At 41.5% G+C, this 15,009-nt stretch overlaps 1 protein-coding gene across 9 annotated transcripts in view; it reads left to right on the top strand.

Annotated features, from left to right (window-relative positions):
- Positions 1–15,009, top strand: part of LOC134285018 (uncharacterized) — a 79,024-nt gene that overhangs the window by 38,721 nt on the left and 25,294 nt on the right. For 5 of the 9 annotated variants that reach the window (XR_009996078.1, XR_009996073.1, XR_009996072.1 and 2 more), the window contains one exon: positions 9,860–10,027. Coding sequence is in view for 1 of the 9 variants with exons in the window: in XM_062844877.1 (XP_062700861.1) it covers positions 10,031–10,254; positions 10,722–10,804 (307 nt within the window). In the remaining 8 variants the exon portion in view is untranslated. Of the gene's footprint in view, positions 1–9,809; positions 10,255–10,721; positions 10,805–15,009 lie in introns of those variants that run through there. The other 4 variants (XR_009996075.1, XR_009996076.1, XM_062844877.1 and 1 more) reach the window with 3 other exon arrangements.

Genomic DNA, 15,009 nt, shown 5'->3' on the forward strand with positions numbered 1-15,009 from the left:
GTGTCGGCAACCCCTGTGCAACTGTGAGTGAAGAGGAACTACGCGTCCATTTTGTATATAAGCAGAATCGACAGGCTAGTTTGCTAATTTTCTGGGATGGTTAGAATTGCAATACAGAATATTTTGATGAACTGCTACTTAGGTGAGCTGTGACTTGGAACTTGATGAGCTGATATGAACAAATACAGGTTTATATGACACGACGTAGCCCTAGTGATTGGTTTCAACAAATCATCGCTGAACTCAAAAAGGTAGAAGTGTTAATCATCATGCAAATAAACACCCTTTTCAAATCAAATAGATGGGGGGATTTGGACGGACTAAATCCATCCGAAAATTAGTGTGGTTGATTATTCTTTTCATTATCTCAACTGTTTTTCAACTCCAGTCCTGTTCCAGCTAGAATGACAATAGAAGTTCTACCTGGAATTCCTTCATTTTCCCACATTTTTTCCACTTCAAATTTCTCGAGAAGTAGCTCTTAGGATTCCTCCAGTAGTTCTATCTGGAATTCCTTTAGGACTTCCACCGGTGATTTTCTCGGGAGCACCATCGGAGATTTTTCTAGGAGTTCTACCTAAAATTCGTACAGGTGTTTCATCTAAATTTCTTCCAAGAAAACCGCCTCAGACCCCTTCAGGAGCTCCACATGTTCTACCTGAGCTCCAGGGCTTCCACCTGAGATTTCACCAAGAGTTCTACTTGAGATTTTTCCAGGACGTCTATCTCCAGGAGTATCACCTGGCTTCCTCAAGGAGTTGATTGATTGATTTGTCTTTATTTAAGAGACTTTCAACCCTTGGCTGATCAAGGAGTTCTACCTGAGACTCCACCAGAAGGTTCCTACAGGACTTCCACTTGAGATTCCACCAGGAGTTCCACCTGGGATTCTCCAGGAGTTCTATCCGAAGTGCATCCAAGAGTTCTCACTGAGATTCCACCAGAACTTCCACCGGGTATTCTACTGGGAGTTCCACTTAAGATTTCTCCAGGACATTTACAAAACAAGTTCCTCCTGGCTTTCTCCAGGAGTTCTACTTAGAATTTCTTCATGATTTCTATCAGAGATTCATACAGAAGTACCGCCTGAGATTTCTCAGGGAGTTCTACTTGAGATTTTTCTAGGACTTCTAACATGGATACCTTCAGAAATTATTCCTGGAAATTGATCTGAGATTTCTACCTGAGTCCCATACGAAATATGTGAATCATTTTTTAGAAATCCGTAGGTGATTTTTTACATCAATTCCGCATGAATCCCAGAAAAAATCCCTGTTGAACTCCTGGTGGAATTCCCGGAGAGACTGTTGAAAAAAGTGAGGAACTGCTAAAAAAAAAGCACAGCAGAGCTCCTGAAACCCAGCGGAACTTTTGAAGAAATTCTTAGAGGCATTGGTGGGATAATTCTTTGAGGATCTCCTGCAAAACCTTCTTGAAAAAAAAATCTCAGAGCAACTCCCTGAGAAATTACCAGTCTGATTTCTGAAGGAATTCGACGAGGAGCTTCTGGATAAAATAATAATAAATGAACTCCTGATGGAATGCCCTGAGGAACCCCAGTAAGAGATCCCAGAGGAAGTTCTGGTAAATTTCATGGAGGAACTCCTGGAATACCCAGAAGCATTACTACAGAAATTAACACCTTTGGACGAACTTGTGTGATGATTTCCGAAAACACTACTAAAATAAATTAGGGGAGAACCGCCAGAAGAACTTTGAAGGCAACTCCTGGTAAACAAATAAAGGAACGTCTGCAAAGAAACACTTGAGGGATTGATTACCTGTGGGACTCTAGAAAGAATTCCCAGAGCAAATGATAATTCTGGCAAAATTAGTCGGAAATCTCCTTTAAGATTTCCAACAACAACTCCTATACTGCCTTGAATCGCAAGTCCGTCCCATCTGTAAATAGTAGGCATTGAGAAAATGGACTTTGAAGCATTCAAATTCGATTTCTATGTAAAACTTCTTCAAATTCACTACGAAATCAGTATATTTGCGATCATCATAAAACTTTCACAAACAGTTAGAAATGTGAGATCATAACTGTAAAAAATATCAAACTGGCTAAAATGTTGTAAGATACACCGGGGCAAGTTGAAGCGGGTGGGGTAAGATGAAACAGCGGGTTAACATGATGTTATCCAATAATGGTAAATAGCTTGAATACCGTAACACATAGTTTTTGGTTCAAACAATCTTTTGGCGAAATGAAAATTTTCAAATTATATTGAAATCTATTTCAAAACTTCGCGTTTCAACTTGCCCCGGTGTACCTTACTGTTCATGATAGGACTGACTCACGAATACTTTTCATTATGGGACAATCTAACTTGGTGTTGTTTTTCAATTTTACTGAACAAACTATATATTTTTAATCACGCAGCTGAAAAATCATCCGAAGGAAGTTCGAAAACAGCCATTAATTCAATTGCAGGTGGGACTGACTTGCTATTCACGGCAGTATAGGATACATATAAAATCCTAGAAAAGCTTCCCATAAAACTCTCGGAAGAGCTACTGGAAAAAAAACCATAAGGAAAAACTGCTAGAAGAACTCATAGAGGAACTACTGGTAACATTAAAACAAAGTTCTGAAAGTATTTCAGGAGACGTTTCCGTGCATAATTCCACTTTAGTTGAAAATTATCCAGTGAACGTCTAGATCCACTTATTGTTTATACTTTATACTTCCCATTGAACTTGTATGGGAAGTCTGTAACCCAAATGTTGAACGCTTCCTCAAGCTAGCTCATCCTAATGTTGGACGATTCTAGCGAATTGTTGAACGGTTCAAGCTTTGCTCGTAATTGATGACGTATAACCCGACATAAACCTGTCATTGATCTGTTTTTATTTTGGCCACCAAACCCAACATAGACTCAACAGTTATTTGACGAGGGTCCAACAATGGTCCAACATTTGATAAAATTTTACCCGACTTTGACCTGACATCCGATAATTTTTCACTCTGACGGATTTTTTTCCCGGTTTTGCGTGTTTTGTGTCCAAATCTAGGTCCAAATAGTCGTTTGAATGACAAGTCGTTCAAATGAAAAGGATTCGCTTCTCATTTGAAGAGAGCTCTAGTGGACTGAAATCGTTTTAAATATGACTAGACGCAAACAATGACTGAAAAGATTTGACTAGATGCGAAAACGACTGAAGAAAATAACGCCTTTGAAAGCCCCTGAAATACTCCTGGAAATCCATGGGACCCACTCAACCCCGTAGAACACTCCTGATACGACCCTGGAATCCCTTGAAAACCCGTGGATCACTCCTGGATACCCTTGGAACGCGGAGTATTTCACCTGGGATCCCCTTGACACTCTGAATCCCTCTGGAACACCTCTGGAACGCCCTTGAAACCTATTGAAAACCCCTGGAACCTTCCTGAAGCCCTCTCGAACACCCCTGAAATATCCCTGGAACGCCCTTGAAACCTCATGAAATGCACGATTAGGAAAAATGAAAAAAATTGGCAGTCATGCTTACATCGTAGGTTATGTCAGTGATCAACAATTGGATCCTAGATACATAATGATGGTGTGAAAAGAAAAATATTTTTTTCAAATGAAATTATAATGAAAATTGTGATTTTGAACAATGTGAAACTGTTAAGGACATCCTTCCAGTTCTTGTAACTATGGTGTGATTTGTCAGCAAAGCTTATTTCGTAACAACAATTTCTTAAAATTAATCTTAAGAATTGTGCAGTTTTCGTGTCATCAGCGCACAGTGTTTTATTTTGCCGATTTTGTGCTCTTTTTTAATAACGTTTCAACCGTTGATTTTTGCTATATAGTTTCTTCGGAGAAGTTTCTACATAAATAAGACAAAGCGCATCTTTTGACATGAACAGTTGGGTGATCAATCCTCCTATAAGTGAGATGGAAAATATATTTTTTCAAAAAATGCAGATAGACGCTTGACGTCTTCGGCAAAGTTGTGCAAAATGCAATTTTGAACAACTTTGTCAAAGACGTCATAATGCTAAATCTCATACTTTACGAGATATATTGCGTTGTATGTGCATGACCCGTAGATATCATATATTTCATCATAACTATTTAACGGGATTTTCTACATTTTTTGCGTCTTCTACAAAGTTGTATGGGATGTAAAAATACATGTTTTTGTTGAACATCAAAAAACCCTAGCTATTGAAATAACAAAGTTATTTACAAATTACTGATTTTTATAGGGTAACTTTAAGCTCGTCTAACTTCTTTCGGTGCAAAATGGCTCAGAGAACAAGTGACAAAAACCCACTTTCGAGTAAATGAGGTTTAAAGTTTTTCATCAATTCTTCATCCAATACAAAATGTAAGAAGTTTCAAATTCGACCCTATTTTCTACGATTTATTGTATTTTTTCGAAATCTGATGAATTTTTGATATGCTCAGCTTAAAATAGACAAAATGGTCTCTTATACCGCTTTGATTCTGGGCCCCTTAATGTTTTTTTTATCAAAACATACAAAGTTTGATGACATTGATTTCGAATGAAAAATAGGCTTGATTTCTCTAAGGGCTTCTATGACGAAACCACGATCCAAACTTTCAAGAGCACAAATCTAAAGATCCAAATGACGGTTTGCGCTGAAAAGCTGATTGATTGATGACGCACTGGCGGTGACCGAACTTTTCAGCGCAAACCGTTATTTCGGCACCAACATTTCAAAAGGACGAAACTGGTTGAGGTGGGGTTCCTCCTTGAATTCCGTCTGAGATGGGATTTCCCCAAGAGTTCTACCTGAATTCCCATAAGGAAATTCACTTGGAATCTCTACAGGAGCTTCATCTCGGATTTTTGCAGCATTTCTATCTGAGATTCCTCAAGGAGTTCTACTAGGGGCTTCTGCAGAAGTTCTACATGGAATTTCTCCGAGTGTTCCACCTTTTATTTCAATTGGGATTTGTGCAAGCGCTGCACGTGGGATTTTTCCGAAAACTCCAGCAATGATTTTTATAAGAGTTCCATGGTGGTTCCTACGTGTTTTCCACCTTAGAATACTTGAGGAGTTGCTTCTAGAGTTCCTTCTAAAATTCTACTCGCGATTCCACCAGGAGCTTCCCCTGGATTTTTTCAGGAGTATTGTTTGAGGTTCCTTCAATAGAGTCTCTGTGTTGTTCAGTAGTTCTTCCCGAAATTCGTCTTGCAGTTCGTACGTGCATTATTTCAGAGTTTTCCAAGGATTCCTTCAAAGATTCACCCATAAGTTCCTTTGATACAGGGGATAGACAAAATGATCGGGACAGGCAAAATTTTCACTTTTCAAAAAATATTCAATTAGCTGTAACTTTTCGAAAAGTGCATCAAATATTCTCAAATTTTTACTGTAAGTTCTTCAACTAGTTGTGTAACAGTGGACAAAATTTGGAAAAGATCGGACAATTCTTCACGAAGTTATAAAGATTTTTGGAAAAGTTAAAATTATCCGATAGCCAAATTTGAGTTGTCATATCTCCGGATTCAATGAACCGAATGCAATGAAAATTTGACCATTTATGACTTATATAATGAGCTATGAAAATCCATTGACTTAACTTAATATTCTTGACACGGAAGAAAATTATAACGATTAGATTATTTTTCTAATAATACACCAAATTATCCAAAACATCAACATCGTTTCAAAATTCAAGATGCAAATTATAGTTCATTAAGTTTCCCTCTAATTGACTTTTATATGAATGCGTTTTGAAGGAAAGTAACAACATGGCCGCCAATCAGTTGAAAAAGTAATGGGATGCATATTAAAAAAAGACAAATTTACTTAAAAATCGTGAAAAAAATAAAATCGCTATAACTTTTTCGCTTGTTAAAAATTTCAAGTTAAGTCAAATGTTTTCCAGAGTTCATTATATAAGTCATGAATTGTCAAAATTTCATTGCAATCGGTTTATTAAATCGGGAGATATAACAGCTCAAAGTTGGCTATCGGATAATATTATCTTTTTCAAAAATCTTTATAACTTCGTGAAGAATTGTCCGATCTTTTCCAAATTTTGTTCACTGATACACAACTAGTTGAAGAACTTACAGTAAAAAATTGAGAATATTTGATACACTTTTCGAAAAGTTACAGCTAGTTGAACATTTTTTGGAAAGTGATAATTTTGCCTGTCCCGATCATTTTGTCTATCCCCTGTATGTTCAGGAGCTCATCCAAGCATTCTGGATTCCCTCCGTGAGTTTATCCGCTAATTTCTCCAAAAAATTCTGGATTATAGAAGGTTTTTTTCAAAAATCACTTGTAAAATATCCCATTTTTCTTCTCGTTTTTTTTTTGTTTTTAATTTCATTGGTTCCACCATAGATTTTTGGAAAATTGCTACGAGAACCATGATGCCATTGGTTAAGATTTCCATAGAAAATTATTCTGTAATTTGGAAAGTATTTGGAAAATATTCCTACAACAACTCCTTCGAAAATTTTACATGTATTTCTAGGCCATAGACTATCGCTTGGGATTCCTTCAAGTCTCTGGGATTTTTTTCAGTAGTTCCTCCCGAAGTTCTTTCTGCAGTTCCCACGTGCATTATTCCAGTGTTTTCCTATGATTCCTTCAGAAATTTACCCAAAAGTTCCTATGATAAATTCAGGAGATCCTCCGAGCATTCTGGAGGTCCTTCCATGAGTTTATCCGCGAATACCTTCAGAAATTTCTGTGAGAATATCTCCACAAGTTCCTAGGGAAATTAGAAAAAAAAATCTTCGAGAATTATAGAAGGATTCTTTTAAAAATCACTCTTACAATTTCCCATTTTTCTTCTCGTTATTTTTTTTTTCAATTTCGTTGGTTCTACCATAGATTTATGAAATATTGCTACTAGAGCAATGCTAGAAAAAATTATATAGCGTTTGGTTGAGATCTTTGTAGAAAATTACTCTGTTATTTGGAAGGTATTTTAGAGAAAATTGAAAAAATAAATACCAGTTTAACTACTCGTGGAATTCCAGAGGAACTTCTGAAAGAATTCCTGAAGACACTCGTGGGAAAATTCTCGGAGGTAACTTTAGGAGAAGCTTTTTTAGAACTTGTACAGCTCTGTCTTCGTAAAACGTTTTATTTTCGCGAACTTCCAAAAACTACAAAGATGCTTGGAGGAATCTATTGAAAACTCCCAAGAGAAAACTCATTGAAATCCTTAGAGGGACTAGTGGAATAAATTTCTTCTATGGCAGATGTCGCAACTTTTTTGCAATAACTCAGTCAATTTTGAACCAATTGACTGAATTTTTGGAACGCAATGAGGTATACGTATAGTATCTAGCCGTGTACAAAATTTCAAGTCAATTGGTTTCGGATTGACTGATTTATAAGCGAAAAACTGCCCAAAATACCAGCCACTGCTTCTATGTCACAGATTTCACCGATTACCTACTTCAATGTTTATCATCATTTTCATTGTTCTCGGACTATCTGTTGGTCATGTTTACACTACAAAATCAACCGGTACTCCGATGCTCGCGTTCATCTTCATTGTTCACTCGCTACCCGTTGTTTATAGTGTCTCATAACAAAACCAGCTGTTTTCACCTAAATCAGCGATGGAAGATGTGCAGGAAATGATAGATTACACTCAGTAGCAAAAAAAAAGCCGAGCTGATTTTATCTCCTAAAATGCGTCATGTTCAATCTGCTACAACTTTGACAGCTATCAATATTTTTGGCTGAAAATTTTACCACTTCATCATCAAATTGTTGATAATGTATGGACAAAATTTCAAATTGATAGAAATTACATATTTTAAGTTATAACAACTTATATGAAAAAATACATTTTTGGACATACCTTTTTCGAAAATCCGTATTTCAGTGATAGATTTAAGTAGCTTCATAAAAATTTCACTGTAGCATCAGTAAATATCGGAAATGTTATGGTCAAAATTTGAAATGTTTTCATCCAGCAATGGAGCCTTAATATATGATTCATGATTGGTCAAAATTTCAGCGTTTTTGATTGACGTATAAAAAAGTTATGAAAATTTGAATGAAAAATTATTTTGACCAAAAAATTGCTGTACGGACAATTGTTTGATACACTGTAGTTAATTTTTGAGAAAGTATCGAAAAAAGCTTGAAAATAAGGCCTTTTAAAATGGCACTTTTAAGGCTGGATGAAACATCACACTTTTAGGTGGATTGATACATTTTAGAATCTTAAACCCCTAGCCATCACATAATATATTATTGGTAAGTAGTATTAACCTTGACCAGAACTTTATTAACTTGTTTTGTTGTCAATGCGGAACAAATGTTTCCCTTGACCCATTCGAAAGGGGTGAGTATGGGTCAATTTTCATACAATTGTAGTTTTAAGGAAAATTGACTCCAAGTATTTTTTTTTCATCATTTGCGCATGTAATAGCAAAGATCACATTCCAATGATCAAAGGACTTTTTCATGCAAAGAAGCAAAAGTTATTGAGCAAAAAAAATGTGGATATATGCATTTTTGACCCATTCTCACCCCCAACAACGGTACTTCTGGTGTCATTTGTGAAGTTTTCCTGGATAAACTTGTGTAAGAACTTTCGATAGATCTCTTATAAAAGTTTCCGGTGGGACAGCACTGATTCTTCACTTTCTTTTACAAGTGTCATCGATTATCGAAGTAGGCCATTTCTGAAAGGAAAATAAACTGGAGTACCGAATTAGACTGGTTTCAGCCACCGCACGTGTCGGCAAATCTTTCTGTGGGACTTATTTAGCTCCAGTACCATTATATGTCAATGACATTTAATAGTTTTCAAACTATTGTGACTCATTGACTTTAATTATCTTTTAGTGCAAATAAAACGAGTATGTTTTCATCGTTAATGAATCATATTGGTAAAACTTTAAGCGATGATCGTAAGAATGTTTTGAAAACATACACTAATAAGTCAAAGCTTCGCAGGCGGAAAGGAAATGACAGCTCTGTGAGTAAAAGGGAACAAATATAATATTGGTATACTATCTCTCTAGTATCCAACCTATTGCTCTTTTCCTTTGGCTAGGAAGTATTGTCTCCACAAAAGTCCTGTAGTTGTTAATTTCGGTTTTTACGATCCATTTAGCCCCCTTCTACGATAGCTATACTCCGCGTGAAGATTTGTCGATAAAGCTCTTGTCTTTGATTCGCCTTTGCGGTCTGAAAGTTCCTTTAGTCAGTGTTGGGTATTCATTCGCAGCATACGTAAAACAAATTATTCTCTGGTGTTACATCGATGTTAAATGTTTAAACTACTGATGTTATGCGGAAATTTTGTGAAAATAATGAAATACATACAAATGCGATAATCCAATTTGAATGGGTTGATCCAACCTGAATACCGTGAGCATGAGGTTTCACAAGGGCTTCTTTGGTGACATCTCAGAATTTTAACCAAAGTTATATCACATGACAAATCAATCTTCATTATTTTGAAAGTATAGGCCAGATAAACGGCCAAAAATCTTCAAGCTTGGTGTTATGGATTGAAGGTAGCGTTTGTCGCTGGTTGTGAACCACTGCTTCTTTATCTTCCAACGATACTTTGATTTTCCAGAGCCCTGGCGTGAAGATTTGTCGATAAAAGTCGTCTCTTTGATATCCTTTGGCACTCACAAGAAGTAGAACACTATCTACTCATCGTCTTCGTCGGTCGTTACTGCTAAGGGTTTGACTCTTGTGGCCACAATGGGGGTACATTTGATGTCGTTTCTTTCCTAGTTCTTACTGCTGATGGGGTTGAATCAAGCTGCGATGAGATGGGGATGGGGGTTGATAACTCGTTTATTTGCTTGACTTGTTGGGGTTTAATTCAATGAACCAGAACCTAGGCAAGTCGACTGGTGGTTAGTGCAACAAAGTTTTCCCTTCAAGGATCAACGTCAAGTGCGTGGGTGAAGCTTGTTGAAAACCAGCGAAAATGGTGACTTTAACCGAACGGACTTGGTGATTTGCGGTTGAAGAGAGCGTGAAATTGATACGCGAAACGAACGAAACGAAATCAAATTGAACTACATATCGAGTGATTAACGAAGCGAACTCGACATGGTGAACTCGACGGCGACGACGCCCTCCCAGATTCATGGCGGTGCCCTGTACTACGTGGTGGAAGTGCCCCGGGAGGAGTACATGAAGCAGTGTGCCGCCCAAGCACATGCAGCAGCCTCCGCCGGAGGTTATCCGAATGCGTCCTACCAGGCCCAGTATGCGGCCCATCATCAGCAGTTTCAAAATGTGCACAACACGACGATTCTGGCGCGACTGAACAGGTACCTACCTATCTCTATCTGCATACCCACTCATTGAGGAGTTCTGTCATAACGGTCGGTCTATCGATTTCCCGCGCCGCAGTCGACGACAGTCTCGATTGCATCCTCGCGATTTCCGTCGCGTCTCCGGTTTTTTTTTGTGGATTACTTTTTCCATTTACCTACCTATCTCGCCATTCCGGACGAATTCGAGGAAGAGAAGTCAAATTAAATTTCTGCTTTTCCAAACTCAATTTCCGCCTTTACTACCCTTCAGCCTATTTCCCCTATCCTTCACTGCAAAAAACGACATCTAGGAATAGTTTACCCGTTTGCGTTTCCGGCGGATATTTACTTCGAGATTGTATCCTTTCCTTGCCAGACATGGCGGCGGCGCAACAAATGAAGCAACCAAACCAAGTGGAAATACCTACTGTGCTGGAAAGCTGAGACTAATGATTTCTTTTCTATTTTCGCTCTCATTTCAGTACCGAGTCTGGCTGGGATAATCCGTTCCGGCCCGGTGGCGACCTCTCGCGGGAAGCAGACGAAATAGTCAATCTCATCAAAGGTAAGTTGATCTATGGAAATGCTTAAGGACATACTTGTTAGAATCCCAAAATGGCCGCCACAATGGCCGACTATGGCACCTACTCATGATTTCGAGCGTACAAATCTCTTTGTAAACAAAATCAGAGCACCTGATCTTCTTATTTTAAGCGTATTAGAAGTGAGCAAGAACAGAATAACAAAATACACTGTTGTTTGAAGTTTGCTTCTTGATATTTGTGCATCTGAAGTTCTGATGCACTGTTGAAGCGGAATTTCAAGACGTTTGTCCTTAAAAAAGACTATATCCCATCTGGTATAATGCAAATTACCGTGAAGCCGTTTGGCATGATGCCGCCTTTCATTACTCTAAACCATAAGAGAGATAACTTGCTCAACAGACACCTGAACAAGGAGGTCAAGGTAAGGGGGGATTAAAGACCGTCTTCTACAAGAAAAGTTGAAGCCAGGACCAGTCTTTCCTCGACCCACTAAACAACATTCCCATGGTTACCAAAACCTTCGTCTCTCCGGAACCATCATGAAGACATTGCTTTAGAAATGGGCTAGTGCACATCGGAATCTGAAAGTTAGCTGCGTAGCCTGCATCGAACATCGATGACTCGCTTTGGAGAGTCCGTCACGGTAGCATGCTAACGCTTAGCCAGTTTCCCGAAATGTCCTCACCACTCCGTTTGCCCTCGGAAGGCGGGTAGGGTCAACCTCGCCCGCGACCAACTGTTTTGCAGACATCAAGAACCGATGCCTACGTGCAACCCGATCTGATCTGCCCATAAGGAAGGGTATCACTACCCTTCATACCCTATCAGATTTGCCAGAAGGTTGCTGACAGCAGGATCTCCACTTGCCCCGGCCCTTACCGGGGACCCCTTTCCAACCGCTGGCTCAGATCCAACCCAGTATACCGACGCCACCAGAACTTCCACTCCGCGACCACTTAATCGTTGTAAGGGTCGATCTCGACCGCAGGGCACCGGTATGACCTACGAGGCCGACTCCGAACCCCTGGACCACCTCTTGTACCGCCTCTGAACTAACCATCCTCCGAGTCCACGCGCCACCTCCTCTGTAGCTCCCAGACGATATGGGTGATAGCCGTTGAAACGGCGTTCCGGCCAAACTCATCCCTACACATCCTCTGGACAAGATTGTCCGGAGTTATGTCCTCTCCGCATGTGGCAAGCATGCGGTCACGCTTTGTGCGAAAACGCGGGCACACGAACATAACGCGTTCCGCCGTTTCCTCTAAACCATTGCACACTGGGCATTCGGGAGAATCCGCATGCACAAAACGGTGTAGATACTGTCGGAAGCAACCACGGCCTGAAAGGACCTGTGTCAGGTGAAATGTAACTTCCCCATGGCACCTATTATTCGAACTATCTACCCTCGGTATCAACCTATGGATCCACCTTGCTTTGGTGGAATTGTTCCACGCGCGCTGCCATTTGACCATAGAGGCCATCCTGGCAGTCCTGCGTATGCCTCTTGTGCCGCGCATTTCGAAGCACTCCATGTACTCACTGATAAGAATGCTGATAGGCACCATACCAGTAATGACGCAGAAGGCGTCGTGTGACACGGTACGGTACGCGCTCGCAACCAGGGGCGTACAATTTCGTTTCAATGATACACTTTCATGCAACATTTGAATGAGTCACTTCAAGTGTTTCATACATTTTTCTAATGACTCGGTCGTTAAAAAAAACTTTTCCACTCATCGTAGCACTCGGTAGTCTCCCACCCGGTCGCATTGCTTGTGCTTCACCCGTCAGAGCATTAGTGTCTCACTGGTGCGCGCTAGTCTCTCAATGGTTACGGGCGCCGGTTAATTGGATTTAAGTGGTCGAATTTGTTATCCTCTTTCATAAAACAATTATCATTCTATCGGCGTGCACCACTATTTAAAAATGTGGTTTAAATAGTGTTTTTAGCATGTTGAAGTATTTCAATGACTCATAAATGAAACGAAAACCCAAGTGTATCATCCCATGTTTCATATACACTTGTTTCTGTAGCAGCAACGAACGAGTGTGTTGCTGGGTGAGAGATGAAGCATCACAGCAGTCCGTTCGCATGGGAAACGATTTGCTACAGTCGTCGTACGTCATGTTTTCCTTTCGAAATTGCACGACCCTGCTCGCAACCCTCAGGCACTTCAGCCTGTAAGTACTTTCCAGCTTCCATCGGTAGCATTCAGTACTTAGCGCGGTGCCCCACGCCGGACCGCCATACCTAAGTATGGACGTAGCAACATTAGCCAGAAGCTTGCGCTTACTGGCGTACACCGCAGAGCTATTGGACAACATCCGGGACAGTGCCGCAATAGCTGTGGGTGGAGGCTCTTTTACAGGCATAATCGACGTGGCTACCGAAGGTAAGCTTATCGTCGATCATCACGCCCAAGTGTTTGACGGAGCGCTTTAACAGGATCGTTTCACCGTAAACTTCGACCGTAATGTCGTCGGCAAATCCGACAATCACCACTCCCACTGGGTACTCTAACCTCAACACCTCGTCGTACATGACATACCATAACACCGGACCCAGGATGGAACCTTGCGGGACTCCTGAGGTTATGTGAAAGCACTTCCGACCCACCTCCGTGTCGTAAACTAGTACGCGATTCTGGAAGTAGCTTCCGAGAATCTTGTACAAGTACTCCGGTATCCCCAGACGCAAGAGCGCATCGGCAATAGCAGCCCAACTGGCGCTATTAAATGCATTCCTTACATCCAGAGTCACTACCCCGCAGAAGCGATTTCCCCTCCTCTTAGGCTCGAGTGCTTTCTCGGCGGTTTTTGTAACCGACAAGATAGCGTCTACGGTGGACCTCCCCTTCCGGAAGCCATATTGGTTGCTCGAGAGACCATTTACGCCCTCAGTGAACCTCAACATTCTATTGAGGATGATCTTTTCGAGCACCTTCCCCGCCGTGTCAATCAAGCATATTGGTCTATATGCCGACGGGTCTCCGGGTGGTTTCCCCGCCTTTGGCAATAGTACCAGGCTCTGCCTCTTCCAAGCTTCTGGGAAAACTCCCTCGTCCAGGCATTTCTGCATAGCAGACCTGAACATCTCGGGAGCTTCTGCAATAGCTACTTTTAAGGCCAGGTTCGGAACTCCGTCCGGACCTGGGGCCTTACCTACGCTAAGGGACTTAGCTATCCCCGCAAGTTCCACATCGGTGACCCTTTCCTCATCGCCAGCCCCAATCCCCGGCTGTCCTACGAAAGGAGGCCAAGGACTAGGATCATGACGCGGAAAAAGTCCTCCAATGATCCCCTCCAACATCTCTGGAGATTGCTCTGTAGGAGCCATCATACCTCTCGTCTTGGCCATAACGATCCTGTAGGCGTCACCCCACGGGTTCGTATTGGCACTCTGACAGAGACCCTCAAAGCAGGCCTTTTTGCTTGCTCTTATCTCGGTCTTGAGCGCGGCTTTTGCAGCGGTGAACACTACCCGCCGTTCGTTTCGCTCTTCCTCTGATCGTGCTCGCTGCATCCGCCGCCTAGCCCGTAGGCAGGCGCGGCGCAGGTCCGCAATCGCGTCGGTCCACCAGTAAGCCGGTGGCCTCCCATTTCTAGGGTGGACTCGCCTAGGCATGGTCGCATCACACGCACGTGAGAGCACCGCTACCAGCTCCTCGCCGTCTAAACCGATTAAGTTTCGCTCACGGCGGAGCGCCTCCCTAAATACCGCTTCGTCGAAGTATGATGTCTTCCACCTGCGAGGGCTTGGCCTTGGCCTAGCCGCCTCTTCTTCTACTCGCTGCCTGCTGTTGTTGCAGTCGATACTGTAGCGAACCGCCAGGTGATCGCTGTGAGTGTAGCTGTCGTCCACTCTCCAGTTCGAACTACTTGTGAGGCCAGGACTTTAAAAGGTCACGTCAATGATTGACTCCGCTTCGTTTCCGCTATAGGTACTCTTGGTACCGACATTAGCCAGATCGACATCTAGTACAGCCAGTGTCTCTAGCAGGATCTGATACCGCTGGTACGTGAAACGGCTTCCCCATTCCACGGCCCATAGGCATTGAAGTCACCGCTATTCCCACCGGCCTTCACCCTGTTAGCACGGTCATCATACAGTCCAGCATTTGCGTGAACTGTTCGACCGACCACCGAGGAGTCGCACAGCAGCTACAGAAGAAGACCCCATTTACTTTGGCGACCACGAAGCCCTCATAGGTAGTTAGTGACA

This window comes from Aedes albopictus, chromosome 1 (genome assembly GCF_035046485.1).
Source record: "Aedes albopictus strain Foshan chromosome 1, AalbF5, whole genome shotgun sequence".
NCBI lineage: Eukaryota > Metazoa > Arthropoda > Insecta > Diptera > Culicidae > Aedes > Aedes albopictus.